The sequence below is a fragment of the Cetorhinus maximus genome, chromosome 18, assembly GCF_964194155.1.
Source record: "Cetorhinus maximus chromosome 18, sCetMax3.hap1.1, whole genome shotgun sequence".
Lineage (NCBI taxonomy): Eukaryota > Metazoa > Chordata > Chondrichthyes > Lamniformes > Cetorhinidae > Cetorhinus > Cetorhinus maximus.
The window spans coordinates 3,618,603-3,633,236 of NC_135896.1; the positions used below are offsets into that span (position 1 = coordinate 3,618,603).

Here is a 14,634-nt window from a genome sequence, read left to right on the forward strand (position 1 = left end):
GCTACCCGTGGAATGGTTAAGATGAATCGCATAAATGCATTAAGGAGAAGCTAGATAAACAAATGGAAGAATATGCTGATTGGGTAGGAGGGGTCTTGTGTGGAGAATGACCACTGCACAGACCAGTTATGTTGATGGCCTGTTTCCGTCTGGTAAATTATATGAATGGCCAGATAATCTGTTTGTGTTCAGGGCACTGGAAGAACACTATATGGGATCTTTTACAGTCACATGAAAGGCAGAGGGAAATTCGATTTAGCATCTCATCCAAAAGCTGGGACCTCCGACAGTGCAGCACTCCATAGGTACTGCATTGCGGGTGTCAGCCTAGATTATTTGCTCACATCTTGGGTGAGGCTTGAACCCATAACCTTCTGACCTAAGCGTGAGTGCTACCTACTCGGCTATGATTGAATGTTGGACATGACATCATTGACCTAGCACTACATGGTAAAGCCTTTTGTCAACATTTTAATGTAAGCAGCCTCACCAGCGTGGGAAGTCGGAGACTAAGGGAAGGAATGCGGAAACTCATTGTGTATTTCAAAGTCTGCCCTGTTATGGCACACAACAGCTGAAGTGTGTGGCTCTCTTAAATCTGTCTCTGTGGCTCTCTTGTACGAGGTGGGTGTGGTGAGTCCAACTGTCTTGAGAAAATAGCAAGACCCGATATTTGCTTTGTTTCGGAATTCCTTAACATTTCCGTTCTGGCTGGAAAAAAAAAACCTTTCAGCAGAACTTCCTGGAAAGTGTGTAGGGAAATTCGGAAACTCAGAAACAATGTGTGGTTATCAAACTGTGCAGCCCCCATCTACTCCCTCTCTGAATCTTTGAAAAGTTGATTCTCTCCATTCTCGATGTTGAAGACTCAGGTGATGAGAAGAAAGGGTGTTTGATTTTCTTTTCCCTGGTTTTTATTTTTAAAAACTATCTTAATTCCTCCTCCCCCAACTTGCAATGCCTGGCATCTTCTAGTCCTTTGCTCAAGTGAATCTGGGCAGGAGTGTTGTTATTCAGTCATGATGCCCCAACCTGATCCTCTCCTCGCTCAATACATATGTGCATGCACACTCACATGAGCGGGATTCATCTGACTGTCATTAGCATTGATGATTCTAGTTCTTGAGGGGAGAAGAGTGTGGATTTCCCCTTCCCTTCTCTCCCTGAGGCTCCTCCACTCAGAATGAGAATAACTAATTCAACACAGGATGGATGTTGAAGGTGGGACTTGCCTCCCTGCTCTGTATTACTCAGCTAATGACTGCCTTTGCCCGCAAACCTACGTGTGGAGCCTCTTTAGCTATACGACTGTACAGGAAAATCTCCTAACATTTGGCTTTCCATATAGACAAGTATAGTTTGATTTATTTCCTTTATATATAAAAGGTGTGCTGCTGCCACAGATTATGTCTGATGTTGCCTAAAGGAAAGAGAAACAAGGAGAGCCTCACATTCATATTATGCCTGATTAGGTTACGAAAGGGTTTGCATTTGTCAGACTGACCAGAAGCAGGAGCCATTGACATAGGAGAGTGACTAATAAATCCCATAAGGAATTCAGGAGAAACCTCTTTACCCAGAGTGGTGAGAACGTGGAGCTCGCTGCCGCAGGGAGTAGTTGAGGTGAATAACGTGGATGCATTTCGGGGGAAGTTTAGAGATGCAAGAATGGCAAAGGAATAGAAAGATATGTTGATTATTAGATGAGAATGAGTGGAACATAAATGCAGCATGGATCTGATGGGCCGAATGGTCTGTTTCTGTGCTGCAAATACTTTGGGATATCCTGTGGTGGCAGAAAATTACAAAGTGCTTTACAGCTAATTAAGTTACGGCTAATTAACCTAACCACTGTTGTAATATAGGAAATTTGACAGCTGATTGTGCATAGCAAGCTCCCGCAATCGGCAATGACCAGCTATGCTGTATTTAGTGATATTGGTTGAGGGTAATTTATTGGCTGGAGAACTTTCCAGCTGCTCTTTAATTAGTGCTATGAGATCTTTTACTTGAGGGGGCAGATGGGCCTCGGTTTAATGTCTCACCTGAAAGACAGTAGTTCAGTGCAGCACTTGCTCAGTACTGCACTAGAGCATCAGCCTAGATCATATGTCCAAGTCTCTGGAGTAGGACTTCAATGCATACCTTCTGACATGGGCAAGAGTGTGATCACTGAGTGAAATTTGAGCCAGGCCATTCAAGAGCAAAAATCAGGAGAAGAATAGTAGAAATTCAGTACACACTTAAAAAGGCTGTGGGTGCTGGAGGTCAAGTAGAAAGTCCACAGCTGAGAATGGTTAAGCTTTGTCATGTAAAGGCGTCAAGGGATATGGGGTTGAGGAAGAGTTCATTAATTACTGCCATGTCCTTTGAACATATTGGTCCCAATATGCTAAATGGGGCCAGTGATAACTTCATTGTCCACTCTAGAAAAAGCACTATACAGTCATTTCTTTCTCCTCCTTGTTTAGGTGAAGGGCAGCTCATTGAGCGAGCTGCTCACACAGGAATGATCAACCCTGGGGCCCAATGGATGACCATGCATCATAATGGACCCGTGGCTCACTTTGACTACAGGATCCGTGTGAAGTGTGAGGAACACTATTATGGCACCGGCTGCAACAAACTCTGCCGCCCACGTGATGACGTCTTTGGCCACTTCATTTGCGACCAGAACGGGAACAAACTCTGTATGGAGGGTTGGATGGGAGGTGACTGCACGAAAGGTAAGGAGATCCCTGCTTAGTGGGTGTGGTTCAAACCAAACTGGAGCAGCAAAATGCAAGCTTGAGTCTTGACCCCACTAGTGGAATCCATCCATTTACAATGTAAGGCCTTGGAGAGGATACAGAGGAGATACTAGGCTGGTACCAGGGGAGGAGGACTTAAATTACAGCGGAAACTAGAGAAGCTGGGATTCTCCTGAAAGCAGAGAAACTAACGGGAGGTTTACCAGAGGCATTCAAAATGAAGATTTTTGTCCAGATTAAATAAGGAGAAACTCTTGAGGAGAAATTGGCAGGAGAGTCAGTCATCAGCGGACATAGAATTGAGGTAATTGTCAAAAGAACCATAGGTGAAATGAGAATTTTTTTCAACAACACTTGCATTTATATAGTACCTATTAATGTAATAAAATATTCCACAGTGCTTCACATGAAGGTTATCAAATAAAGTTTAACACTGAGTCACATAAGGAGATATTAGGGCAGGTGACCAAACTTGGTCAGAGAGGTAGGTTTTAAGGAGCATCTTAAGGAGGAAAGAGAAGTGGGAGGTTAAGGGAGGGAATTCCAGAGTTCAGGGCCTAGGCAGCTGAAGGCCAGTGGTTGAGCAATTAGTGGATGTGCAAAAGGCCAGAATTGGAAAAGGGCAGATATCTGAGGGCTGAAGGGGTTCCTGTGTGGTCTGGACTGCGTTCCCTGGAAGGGTGGTGGAAGCAGGGTCAATTGTAACTTTCAGAAGGGATAAATGCTTGACAGAAAAACATTAGCAGGGCTATGGGGGAAAACAAGGAGAGTGAGACTAATTGGATAGCTCTTTCAAAAAGCTGTTACTGGCATGATGGACCGAATGGCCTGCCTTTGTGCTGTAAGATTTTATAACTTGCTTATGCGATGGATTGCATTAAAGTGAGGGTTATATAGAACCATACAAAAGTTACAGCGCAGCAGGAGGCCATTCGGCCCATCTTGTCCATGCAAGCCCAAGGACACCCATGTGCCCTTTCTAATCCCACCTTCCTTTCAAAGCAGAATGTTGAACTACTTAAGCTTCGTAATGGAGACTTATCATCAATACTGTATCAAAACTATCACCAATGTAGGGCAGAACAAACCTTTTATCATTTCAAATCTGATCCCCGGTCAAACCTGATCCCCGGACTTTCAAATCACTGCTGACGTGAGGGTTGCACTTGGTGTCTGCTGCTAAGGAAGTGATTTTTGGTTGTGACTCGAGCTGTTTTTCATGAAGCAAAGGATTGCTGGACAAACAAACATCAATCTGCCTCCAGTTCTTCTATCTTCTTGGTGGCCTCCTGGTATAATAATAACAACACATTTATGGATTTTAAGAAAGCATTTGAGGAATTATCTCAAAGCTGGTTAACAATGTTAAGGCACATGGAATAGGTGGGTCAGTGTGAGATTGGATATAAGTTTGGTTTCAGACAGAAAACGGTGAGTTGTGGTAAATAGTTTTTTCAGAGTAGATGGTGGTGTTCCCCAAGGGTCATCGATAGGACCACTATTTTTTCAGTATATGTAAATGACTTGGATATTGGAGTACAGAGTAAAATATTTCAATGATTCCAAACTTGGGGGTGTGGCAGGCAGTGAGGATTGATATCAGTTTACTGCAGTAGGCTAGCAGAATAGGTAGACATGTTGCAGTTGGAATTTGAAAAGTGTGAGGTGATGCATTTTGGCTGAATAGCAGGGCTCTAAAGCGTGTGCAGGGACCGAGGGACCTGGGGGTTCATGTTCACAGATCTTTGAAGGTGAGGGGTCATATTGAGAAAGTAGAAAAAGACCGTGGACTTCAAAAATCGGGGCATTGAGTACAAAAGCAGGGAAGTTTTGCTGAACTTTATAAAAAGCTGTGCTTGGACCACAACTAGAGTAATGCACCCAGTTCGGGTCACCGCACATTAGGAAGGATGTGAGGGCCCTTGAGAGGGCGTGGAGGAGATTCGAATGATTCCAGGGATGGCAGGGTGGATTTAGTTACAAGGTTAGGTTGGAGAAGCTGAGGTATTCTCTTTGGAGCAAAGGAGGTTGAAGGGAGATTTTTTTTTAGAGGCGTGCAAGATTTATGACCGGCTTAGTTAAGTAGACAAAGAAAAACTGTTCCCCTTAGTTGATGGTACAGGACTAGAGGACACGGATTTAAGGTTTTGGGCAAGAGATAGAGGGTATATAATGAAGAACTTTTTTTTTACGCAGGAAATGGTAATCGCCTGAAACTGGCTGCCTGTAAGGGTAATGGAAGCAGAGGCAATCATTAATTTCAAGAGGAAATTGGATGGACACTTGAGGGAAATAAACTTGAAGGGATAGAGTGTTGGAATGGAACTGACTGAGTTGCGCTACAGTGAGCTGGAATGAAGTTGATGGGCCAAATGGGCTCCTTTTGTGCTGTTATGACTCTGACTCTTAATGGAGTTGTTCACTAATCGGACAAATCATTCTGTGACCCTACAACAGACCCAGGCATGAGGCCCAGGTCACCTGGTCCTCCCAAGCAGGATACATTCACCACAGATAATGCCTCAAATTATTCATACTCTATCCATCACTGAGGGGTGGACATGTGAATGGTGAGGACAGAATGACACTCTGCTATTGCCAGCTAGCCTGCGAGCTGCTGTACAGAATGATCACTTGGGTTGGTCAGTGGGTGTGATATCCTATGAAAGTAGAGGTTGGTCTCTGGGATGTGAGGGAATATGATTAAATCAATTTGACACTTGAAAGAAATGACCATTTCAGAATTTTTCCTCCTTTTTGCAGCTATTTGTAAGCAGGGTTGCCATTCGATCCACGGAGGATGTAAAGTCCCTGGGGAATGCACGTAAGTGAGCACCACTCTGGGTCATAGTTGTTTTAAACCATCTTTTAATAACTGCTATTTGTTGTTAGGATGCTTCATGGTTGCATTATTTTAGCAGTAGTCAGTTGGTCCAAAAGAGATCATTGGAGAGAGTTTGCATGCATTAAAAACCAACTTATAAAATACTCCTTGTTTGATTTTTATTTGCTCTGGGAAAGAAAGGTGTTGATGCTCTTATGGCTGTTAAGTTGATCTCAGCCTGAAATTGCTTACTGTGGTGCTTGAGGTTTGAGTCTAGTTTTATTTTGCAATACTAAAAAAAAATGGAAGTGAACACAATGGTATTGTCTTTTCCTTTGTCAGTACAGTGTATTATACAATATATTCTACGAAGGTGAATGACTCGCGGTGAACTATAAAACGTATACGGGCTGAGAGCACTCGCAGAGAATTACATAATGTGTATAAGAATACGCAACACTCAGTGAAATATAGAATGTGTACAGGAGTGTGCGAGTGCTCACTGAATTATAGAATGTATACAGGAGTATGTGAACAATCAGGAAGGTTACTATGACCACACATTCCTCCCCTGTAACCTCTACTATTGGAATTCCAAAGCTTTTGTGGCCATGATTCCACCCTTAAGTTAAAATGCAGCTGATGTAAAGTTGTGCTTACTGCCTCCTGGCCTGCCCCACTTCTTGCTGTCCCATCACCCCTGTCCATGAGATTTACATTGGAAAGCTATCCCGTTTAAGAGCAGGCCATTGCTTTAAACTTCCAGAAATATAAGCTGCCGAACGTGACTGCACAGGAACTGTTGCCCATTGAGTAATAATGTTAGAGAAAATGCTCTTCCTTTTTGATAAGGTGGCAGATTTTAGTATCTAAACTTCAAACCCATGTTAAGCTTCGTAGGTTTAAAGCTCTGCTTCAGGGTGTAGGAGGTCACGTGGGGAAAAGCTGAGGCAACATTAATGATGCACTGTTGTCCTGTACTCTAGGTTTGGTACAACGGTTGTAAAATCTTACGCAGACACTCCTGGGCTTTTGGCGTTGATTGCCCATCATTGAGTGCACAGGACTTGGAAGCTCTTGCGAACGTGTGTCCTCAGGATCTCTAAATGCCACATGACCAATGGGTTAAAAATTCTTCTTGATGTATCATAAGGGTAACTGAGTCCTGACGAGCTAGGGCTAATTATATTCTCCTTGCTTATTAAATATAGCCTTCAGTAGACGGATATAGTTGAGGCTGCAAATCACACTGCCAGTAAGCAATTTGAGACCTAAGGAAAAGTCGTTAGCAGACTTGAGTGTAGGGAGGAGGGGCACTAAAAAAATAGTTTGGAGCTGTACAGTGGTGTGGCATGATGCTAATGTGCTTTTTTGTTTGTGGCATTCCTTATCCTCTGCCCCTGGCCTTGTGCCATTCATCCCTCAACTTAAAATTACATTTGCTCCTATGGAAAGTATCTTTCATGGGGTGGATGTATGAGCCTGTACAACCGTGAGTCCTACACAGAGACTTGAGCACAGTCCTTGCTGACACTCCCAGTTCATTACTGAGGAAATGCTACGCTGTCAGTGTCCACCTTGGAATGAAATGTCAAACTGAGACTCTTGTCTGCTCCCTCACGTGAATTAAAAGATCCCATAACTACTATTTTGAAGGAGGGCAGGGGCCTCCCCAGTGCCCTGGTTGATATATATCCCTCAACTAACACCGCTAAAGCAGATGATCTGTTTATTGCTACAGTGCTGTTTGTGGGGAGCTTGCTGTGTGCAAATTGACTGTTGTGTTTCACTTTTAAAAAGTACAATAGATGTTTGCCTATAAGTTGACCTTTGGAGGCCTCAAAAAATCCCTCCAAAAACAGGAGTTGGCATGTACGCTGAGTATAAAAGTGAACCACCGGTGTGGGTGGTCACCATCTTTGTTGCTAACTACGTGGGGTCTGTTCTGTGTGGTCATGTTAAATTACAGTGTGTCTTCGCAACACAGCCCCTATTGCCTGCTTGACCTGTTGCACTGAGTTATAAGGTACCAGTGAGTAAAACATCCATTTGTGGGGTGGAAAATTGAGGCTCATAACTAATGTGAGTATAGCATTAGGGGGTCAAATTAATGCACCAAGTATATGCAAAAACACGATTTAGGAGCCAAAAGAATTGGGCTGCCTTGTTGACCTATACACCACAGTCTATAGTATGTGTTTTTGATTCCAAAACCTAAATTGTGAATGGTGGTTCTAGCACTGATCCTTGTGGGATACCACTTTTCACCTTCAGCCATTCTGAATAACTACACCCTAGACCCTCCTTTCTGTCTTGCTAGGGAGAGGGGCTTGGAGTTACAAGTTCAAACTTCCCAGGAAATTCCCATGGAGGTTAGTGCATCAGGACTTCAGTGGGGTCCCAGTGCCCACCTTGGGTCATACATCCGATCTCCGACAGTCTGCAGACTGGAAGATTTGGGCCGTTGAATATATTCAAGGCTGAGATGGACAGATTCTTGAACTATCTGGGAATCGAGGGTTATGGGGACCAGGCAGAAAAGTGGAGTTGAGGTCAAGTTAAGATGAGCCATTATCTTATTGAATGGCAGAGCAGCCTCTAGGTGCTGCTAATTCTTATGTGCTCATTGGGCTGGGATTGCTTTCCTTAGAGGCAGAGAAGCTTAAGGACAGATTTTAGTAAAGATGTTCAAAAATTATGAATGGTTTTGAAAGGTTAAATAAGAAGCTGCTGGTGGATGGGTTGGTAAGCGTGGGCACAGATTTAAGATAATGGGATCAATAACTAGAGGTGAGATGAAGAGACATTTTTTTTCCAATGGAGCAAGATATGATGATCTGGAATGTGCTGCCTGAAAGATCGTGGAAGCAGCTTCAACAGTAACTTTCAAAAGAAACTGGTGATAAATACTTAAATTGCAGAGTTACAGGGAAAGGGCATGGGAGTGGGACTAATTGCGCAGCACTTTCAACAAGCTGGCACAGGCATGATGGGCCAAATGGCGGCCTCCTGTGATGTAAGATTCTGTGACAAACCATAATCTATGGTTTCTTCCCCTCCTACCATGCCAAGGGTCATGAGTTTCACACGGTGCGATATTGGAGCCTGAAAGCTTACATGAGCTTACATGGCATTGCACCTTTGTGTACCACTTTGAACAAGTGTAACTTTGCAACTGGGTTTCCATAGCAACACAATCCTTTTTTGTGTGAGAGCGCTTTAGAAACATAGGCTTATCCTAAGGCTGCTGAGACCAGGGCCCTGACCATGTTTTTGTTATGACTCTCATGATAACACAAGAGAGTTTGAGCTTTGAACTCTGGGTGACTTTGGTTATGTTTTTGCTGGATCAATCAAATATGCAGTGTTTTATGAAGTCCTGTCTACTTCTGTTTGTGGATTTATATTTTTACAAAAGAAATTGGTTTGCTTTACATCTTTTTTAAGTCTCAAAACATCTCAAGGTGCTTCATGTGCAGTGACTTATGTAGCAGTGTGGCAACTATTTTATGTAAAGCAAGATCCTGCAGACCCTTAATCAACTTTTGCTGGTGTTGGGGGTGTGTGATGGGGTATCTTGACCTGACCATCAAGGGTGCTCCCAAGAGAGAACAAACAATTTGTCTTTCTATAGTGCCTCATCGCAAAGTGCCCAATGAATTAGTTTTGAAATACAAGTACGTTGTCTCAAACCCAGCTATCCAAAAACCAGCGATGTCCAAAAACTGGACATTTTTTAAGCTGCTGTGCATGAACTTTAATTGTTATTAGATGAGTAAAATAACTTGTTTGGCTAGAAACTGCAATGGCGTGGTGGCACACCAACTAGTTAGCAGCTTCCCACACCTGTCTTTTCTCGCGCTCTGAGTGGTCCGTGTGACCCTTGACCCAGCCCAAAGCGCCTGACCCAAAAACCAGCAAGATCTGAAACCTGACACAGACTTGGTCCCGAAGTTGCTGGTTTTCAGAAACTGTACCTGTACCAACAATGCTGTATAGTCCTGTGTCTGAACTGTTGGCACCTTTTTAATTCCTATTCCCCTTCCAGTGACTAATGCCTGACACCCGAGCAGCCATTCAGTACTTTGGTCAAATTTTCATTCTCTATGTGAGAACCTGAATGTTCGGATTGACACTGCCTGACCACAGCGTGTCTGAACCTAAGCCTGTCTGACACCTGCACCTGACACCTGACACCTTCAAAAGTGTTGGACGGAATGGCCGCCTGCTGTTTTGGACTATTCTGATTCTATGTTCCAGCTAGTGGTAAAAAGCAGGAAACTGATCCTTCTTTTCCCCCTTCCTCCTCTCCCACTCCTCCTACCCCAATCCCCCTCTATCCCAGGAATATAGAAGTTCATGGAGTTTATTGGGGCACAGTTAAAGATCTAATTGAATTGTTTGACATAAACATAAACTATAGGCATGGGCTATGGATTCGAGCTGAAGGGGGTGTTTGGGGGAGGAGGGATGATGCTGGAGGTTAATAGATACTTTGATTGATAAAATGTTACAGCATCGGTGTGACTTATTCAGCAAATTATGCCTGTGTTTTTTTTTTCAATAACGCAATGCAATTAATTTGATTTTCCCTTGCTTTCTGCACAGTCCTGCAACCGTTTATCCAGTAGCATCTGGTTCTTTTACCAATTCCCTGAAATCTGTTTTCTCTGGTTATTGATCTTCCTATTGGAAACGAGTTCTCCTCTTTTATTCCATCAAACACTTCACAATTTTGAATACTTTAATTCAGTGTCGTCTTAACCTTCTCTGCTCTAAGGAGAACAGTCCTAGCTTCTCTAATCTCTCCATGTGGACTGAGGTCCCTCATGTATGGTGAATCTCCTGCACCCTCTGAGGCAGTTAACTCTTTTGCATGTGGATGGGATATGTTTGAAACCATGTCTAGACAGTCAGTAGTGGTGGATACCATTGCCTGAGTTCATTAGAGGGGGTTAAGGATATGTTGAGAGGCAAGGATTTAGCTTTAGTGACTGTAGTTTCAGGGGCATGGCAGAATCATTGAAATTTGCAGCACTGAATGAGGCTGTTTGGCCCATCCGGTCTATGCTGGCTGTTCGCTGGACCAATCTGAAGCCAATCACAGTGCTTCCATGTTCTCCCCAGTATCTTCCTCTGTTTCAAGCATTTCTCTAATTTCCCCATAAAACTATTGGTCTCTGCCTCAACTACTTCATGTGGCAAAAGACTTCATGGTCTAACAGGCCTCCATATAAAGAAATTGCCCCTCACCCTGTTATAGTTTTAATTGACCTCCACATCAGCCAGAGCACCACAGCTTATCAATACAATCTGTTATGAACATATGAAAATGATGGTCAGGAAAAGACCAGTTGGGTCCATTTGACTGGAGTATTGTGACTAGATATTGCCTTCTGACTCTTGCCCCACACCCTCCCACAGCCATGTAATCTTAAAAAAAAAACAGAAGAAAAGCATGGTAGTGCCAGAAAGGAGGAATAAATCTCTGGAAAATTCCTTTCTGGCAGTGTCAAGTGATCGAAACCGATCCAGGTGTTTTTCATAATCTTAAAAATCTCTGACTCTCGTCTTGTCCTTTCTCTTAGTACCAGGTTTATTGGAAGTGAATCTAATTGTGTATCTTGACCATGTAAATTGTCACCTGGGGCCATATCATCGATCGTGTGCCTGGCTTGACTGAAATGTTACCCACTGAAAGTATAAAATATCAAAATAGTTAAATAAAAAAAAAAACTATAAATTTGCAGAAAATAATCAAGACACTTCAGCGAACTTTACAAGATGTATAAATTTTTTTTTGAGTCTGTAAAACTTGCTGCGCAGCTCCTACCCTCAATTAGTTGATTTAAATGGTATCCAGCCCATTAACAAACTGCTCTTTTTCGGAGTGTGCAGCTCCTCGTGTTCAAGCCTGCTTGTGAGCATTCAACTCACATGCTTTCCCCAGAGTGTAATGGCTCTTGCTGGAAATACCTTGTGGAATGCTTTCATGTCAACAGCAGATTAAGGTGAGAGTCAGCACTGGAGGAGGAAGTGGATGGAGTAAGCGAGCAGCCTGTCCTGTACCAGCATGTTGTAGCTGCATTCCTGAAGAAAGCCTTCATAAGAACGCAAAAGAAGTCAGCAGAGGGAGCGGTTTAGGGTTAGTAGGTTCCCTAGTTAACTCTTAAACCGACGAACACAGGTTTTAGCCTGTACTACACACAGTAATATCTGCCTCATGTTTGTCCCTCTTCTCCCATCTCTCCCCCCCCCCCCCCTGCCGTGATGATGGCCTTGTTGTCATATCTCAGCTTTCACTTGGTGCTACAGGGAAACCTCTTTACCCAGAATAGTTAATGTGGAACTCGTTACCTGGGATAACTGAGGTGAAGAGCATAGATGTCGTTAAGGGAAATTTAAAGGATTATGCTAGGGTTAGAAGAATGAGAATGGGAAGAGGCTAGTGTTATTGGGCTGAATGGCCTGTTTCTGTGCTGTAAATTCTGTCAAATCCAAAGCAACTTTTAACTTCCACAATGCTTTTTGTATTATTTTGTACCTGAGACTGATCCTGCCCTCACCTGATGCCTATGTATGTGCCCTGCCCAACAGAAGCCACCAGATAGCGATGAGGAGCAGGAACAGAGACAATAATTTGAAACTATGTGGTTTAGTTTGACGCCAGACACTGCTTTTACCCCTAGGGCACTGTAGCTAACCACCTGCATTAAGTTGCAATTCATAATACGATGGAAAAGAATTTGTGCTTCTATAGTGCCTTTCTTGTCTTCAAAGCGCTTTACAGCCAATGAAATACTTTGTGAGCAGCATCGTGATAATGAGCAGCTCAGCTGCTTTGGCATTGTTGGTTTAGGGATTATTATTGGTCAGTACACTGGAACTAATTCTCTTGCTCTTCAAATAGTGTTGAGATCTGTCATGAGCACCTTGGAGAGCGAGTGGACCCTCTATTTAATATCACACCTAAAAGCTGGCTCTTCTGATAATGCAACACGCCCTCAGTGTTACACTGGAGTGTCAGCCTGGATTATAGACTCAAGTCAGAAGATTGTGGGTTCAAGCCCCACTCCAGAGAACTGAGAGGCAAGAATGTTACCCACTGAGCCTCCTACACACTTGAAAGAGTCGCCTTGGGACCACGGTGCTGGATTAAGTGGAGCGCGGTCCTAATTGTCCTAAAGAAAGATGAATTTAGAATTCCCCCCCCCATATTGCACTGTACAATTTCAAACAGCTTTTAGTTTAATCTCCGATAGTGCATTGCTTAACCCGCTCCTTTCGAGTACTGTATTTACTTCAGTCAGTAACCAATTTATTTTAAACAACTTCATGCAGTGGAACTGTCCATCAATGAATTATCAGAAAAAATGGAATCCTTTTGTGTCTCTGATTTTTTTAAAAAATGGGCTGATGCCCTTGGGTGCAGCTTGCAATGAGGCAAGTATGCTATATAACGTTTATGGATTCAGGGTTCATCAAGAAAGCTTCTTTTTTTTTTGCCTTGTTTGATTTCAGAAATAATCCTGACCACAGACAAATTGGCTGCTGGGTTTCCCATATTATAGAAATGACTATACTTAAAAAAAAATAAAAATAATTTTTTGTACCAGGAGTTATACTTGAGATTCTAGGCAGAATTGGATCCATGAGCTGCACTCACTCCAGGTGTTCCTACCATCCTACCTTCACCTGATTGACAGCCTGACATTTCTGTTCAAAATGATAGCCCTTTCCTGTTGCACCTTGTCTCAAAAGGACAGGGGAGTAATGGAGACACAAGAAAAATAGTGATTGTGTTTTAAGATGAACTGATAATTCTTCTTCTAATAGAGTCTCCTTCAGCCCCTGTCACTAATGACACTGTCTGGGTCAAAAGTGTATTTAGCTGTGGCTCACTGTAACACAACTCGCCTGAGTCAGAAGCTTGTAGGTTCAAGTCTCACTCCAGACACTTGAGTACATATTTCAGGCTAATACTCTAGTGCATTACTGAGCGAGTGCTACACTGTATGATCCATTTTTCAGATGAGACATTAAACCCAGGCTGTGTCTGCCCCTCAAATAGATGTGAAATATCTCATGGCACTCTTTCAGAGAAGAACAGGAGAGTTCTCCCTAGTGTCTTGGCCAATATTTATCCCTTTTCTAACAAATTAAACTAAACATGATCTGGTCATGATCTCATGGCCATTTGTGGGACTTTAACTAAATGCAAATTGACTGCTCTATTTGCTGCATTACAGAAGTGGCTACACCCCAAAATATCCATCAGTGACTGTAAAGTACTGTGTGGTTTTCTGGGATCGCACAAGGTGTTCTTAATTATTCTTTTCCATGCCCTTGCGACAAGGCGAAACCTAATAAGTACTCAGGCCTGTTGGACCTTCTGGCATGAAGCACTGTGCCGGGTTATCACCAAGTCTGGGATGTGACCCTTGTTTTCAGTGCACATCATAACTGTACTGAACCATTTGGAAGTCCTCCATGCCCAAGAACAAGGCTAAATAAAGTAATGGCTATATTTGGCTCTGTTAATACAACTTGTGTCTATACTCCCTATTTTCCGCGTGTTTCTTTTTCTCCTGTTGTTGACCCCTTCTCATCTATTTTAAAGAAACTTGTGCCAAGTATTTTTTTGTTTTTATTTTTAAGCATGCTTGAATCTTTTCTGTGTTGAAAGAAGGATGAGATGACGCATTGACTCGGTGAACAGACCTACCCTGGTAGCATGATCTGGCAATAATGGAGTTATTCACTAATCATCGCAATCAATCTCTTCACCAATGAGGAGGCTACAATAGACCCAGACCTGAGGCTGGGAATACCCTTGGGAACCACAAGTCCCAAATTACCTGTTTCTCTGACACGCTCCACTCACCATACGTCATGTCTCAAATTACTCAAATACTGTAACCAAAAGTGTTACTTTCTGAAAGAAATCTACCTGATTTGCATTTGAATAAATCAACCCTATCACTGTCTACTTTATAGAAAGCCTTTTGAAGTTAAGGAAGTTGAGGTATACTATGTCATGCGGCTTTCCACAGTCCATAT

The 14,634-nt window shown here is 42.9% G+C and overlaps 1 protein-coding gene across 1 annotated transcript in view; it reads left to right on the top strand.

The window, feature by feature from the left end:
* jag2b (jagged canonical Notch ligand 2b) overlaps positions 1-14,634 on the top strand; it is a 114,120-nt gene that overhangs the window by 30,611 nt on the left and 68,875 nt on the right. Inside the window, exons 2-3 of the mRNA XM_078561985.1 lie at positions 2,472-2,726; positions 5,514-5,574. Coding sequence (XP_078418111.1) covers positions 2,510-2,726; positions 5,514-5,574 — 278 coding nt within the window. The 5' untranslated portion in view covers positions 2,472-2,509. The remainder of the gene's footprint in view (positions 1-2,471; positions 2,727-5,513; positions 5,575-14,634) is intronic.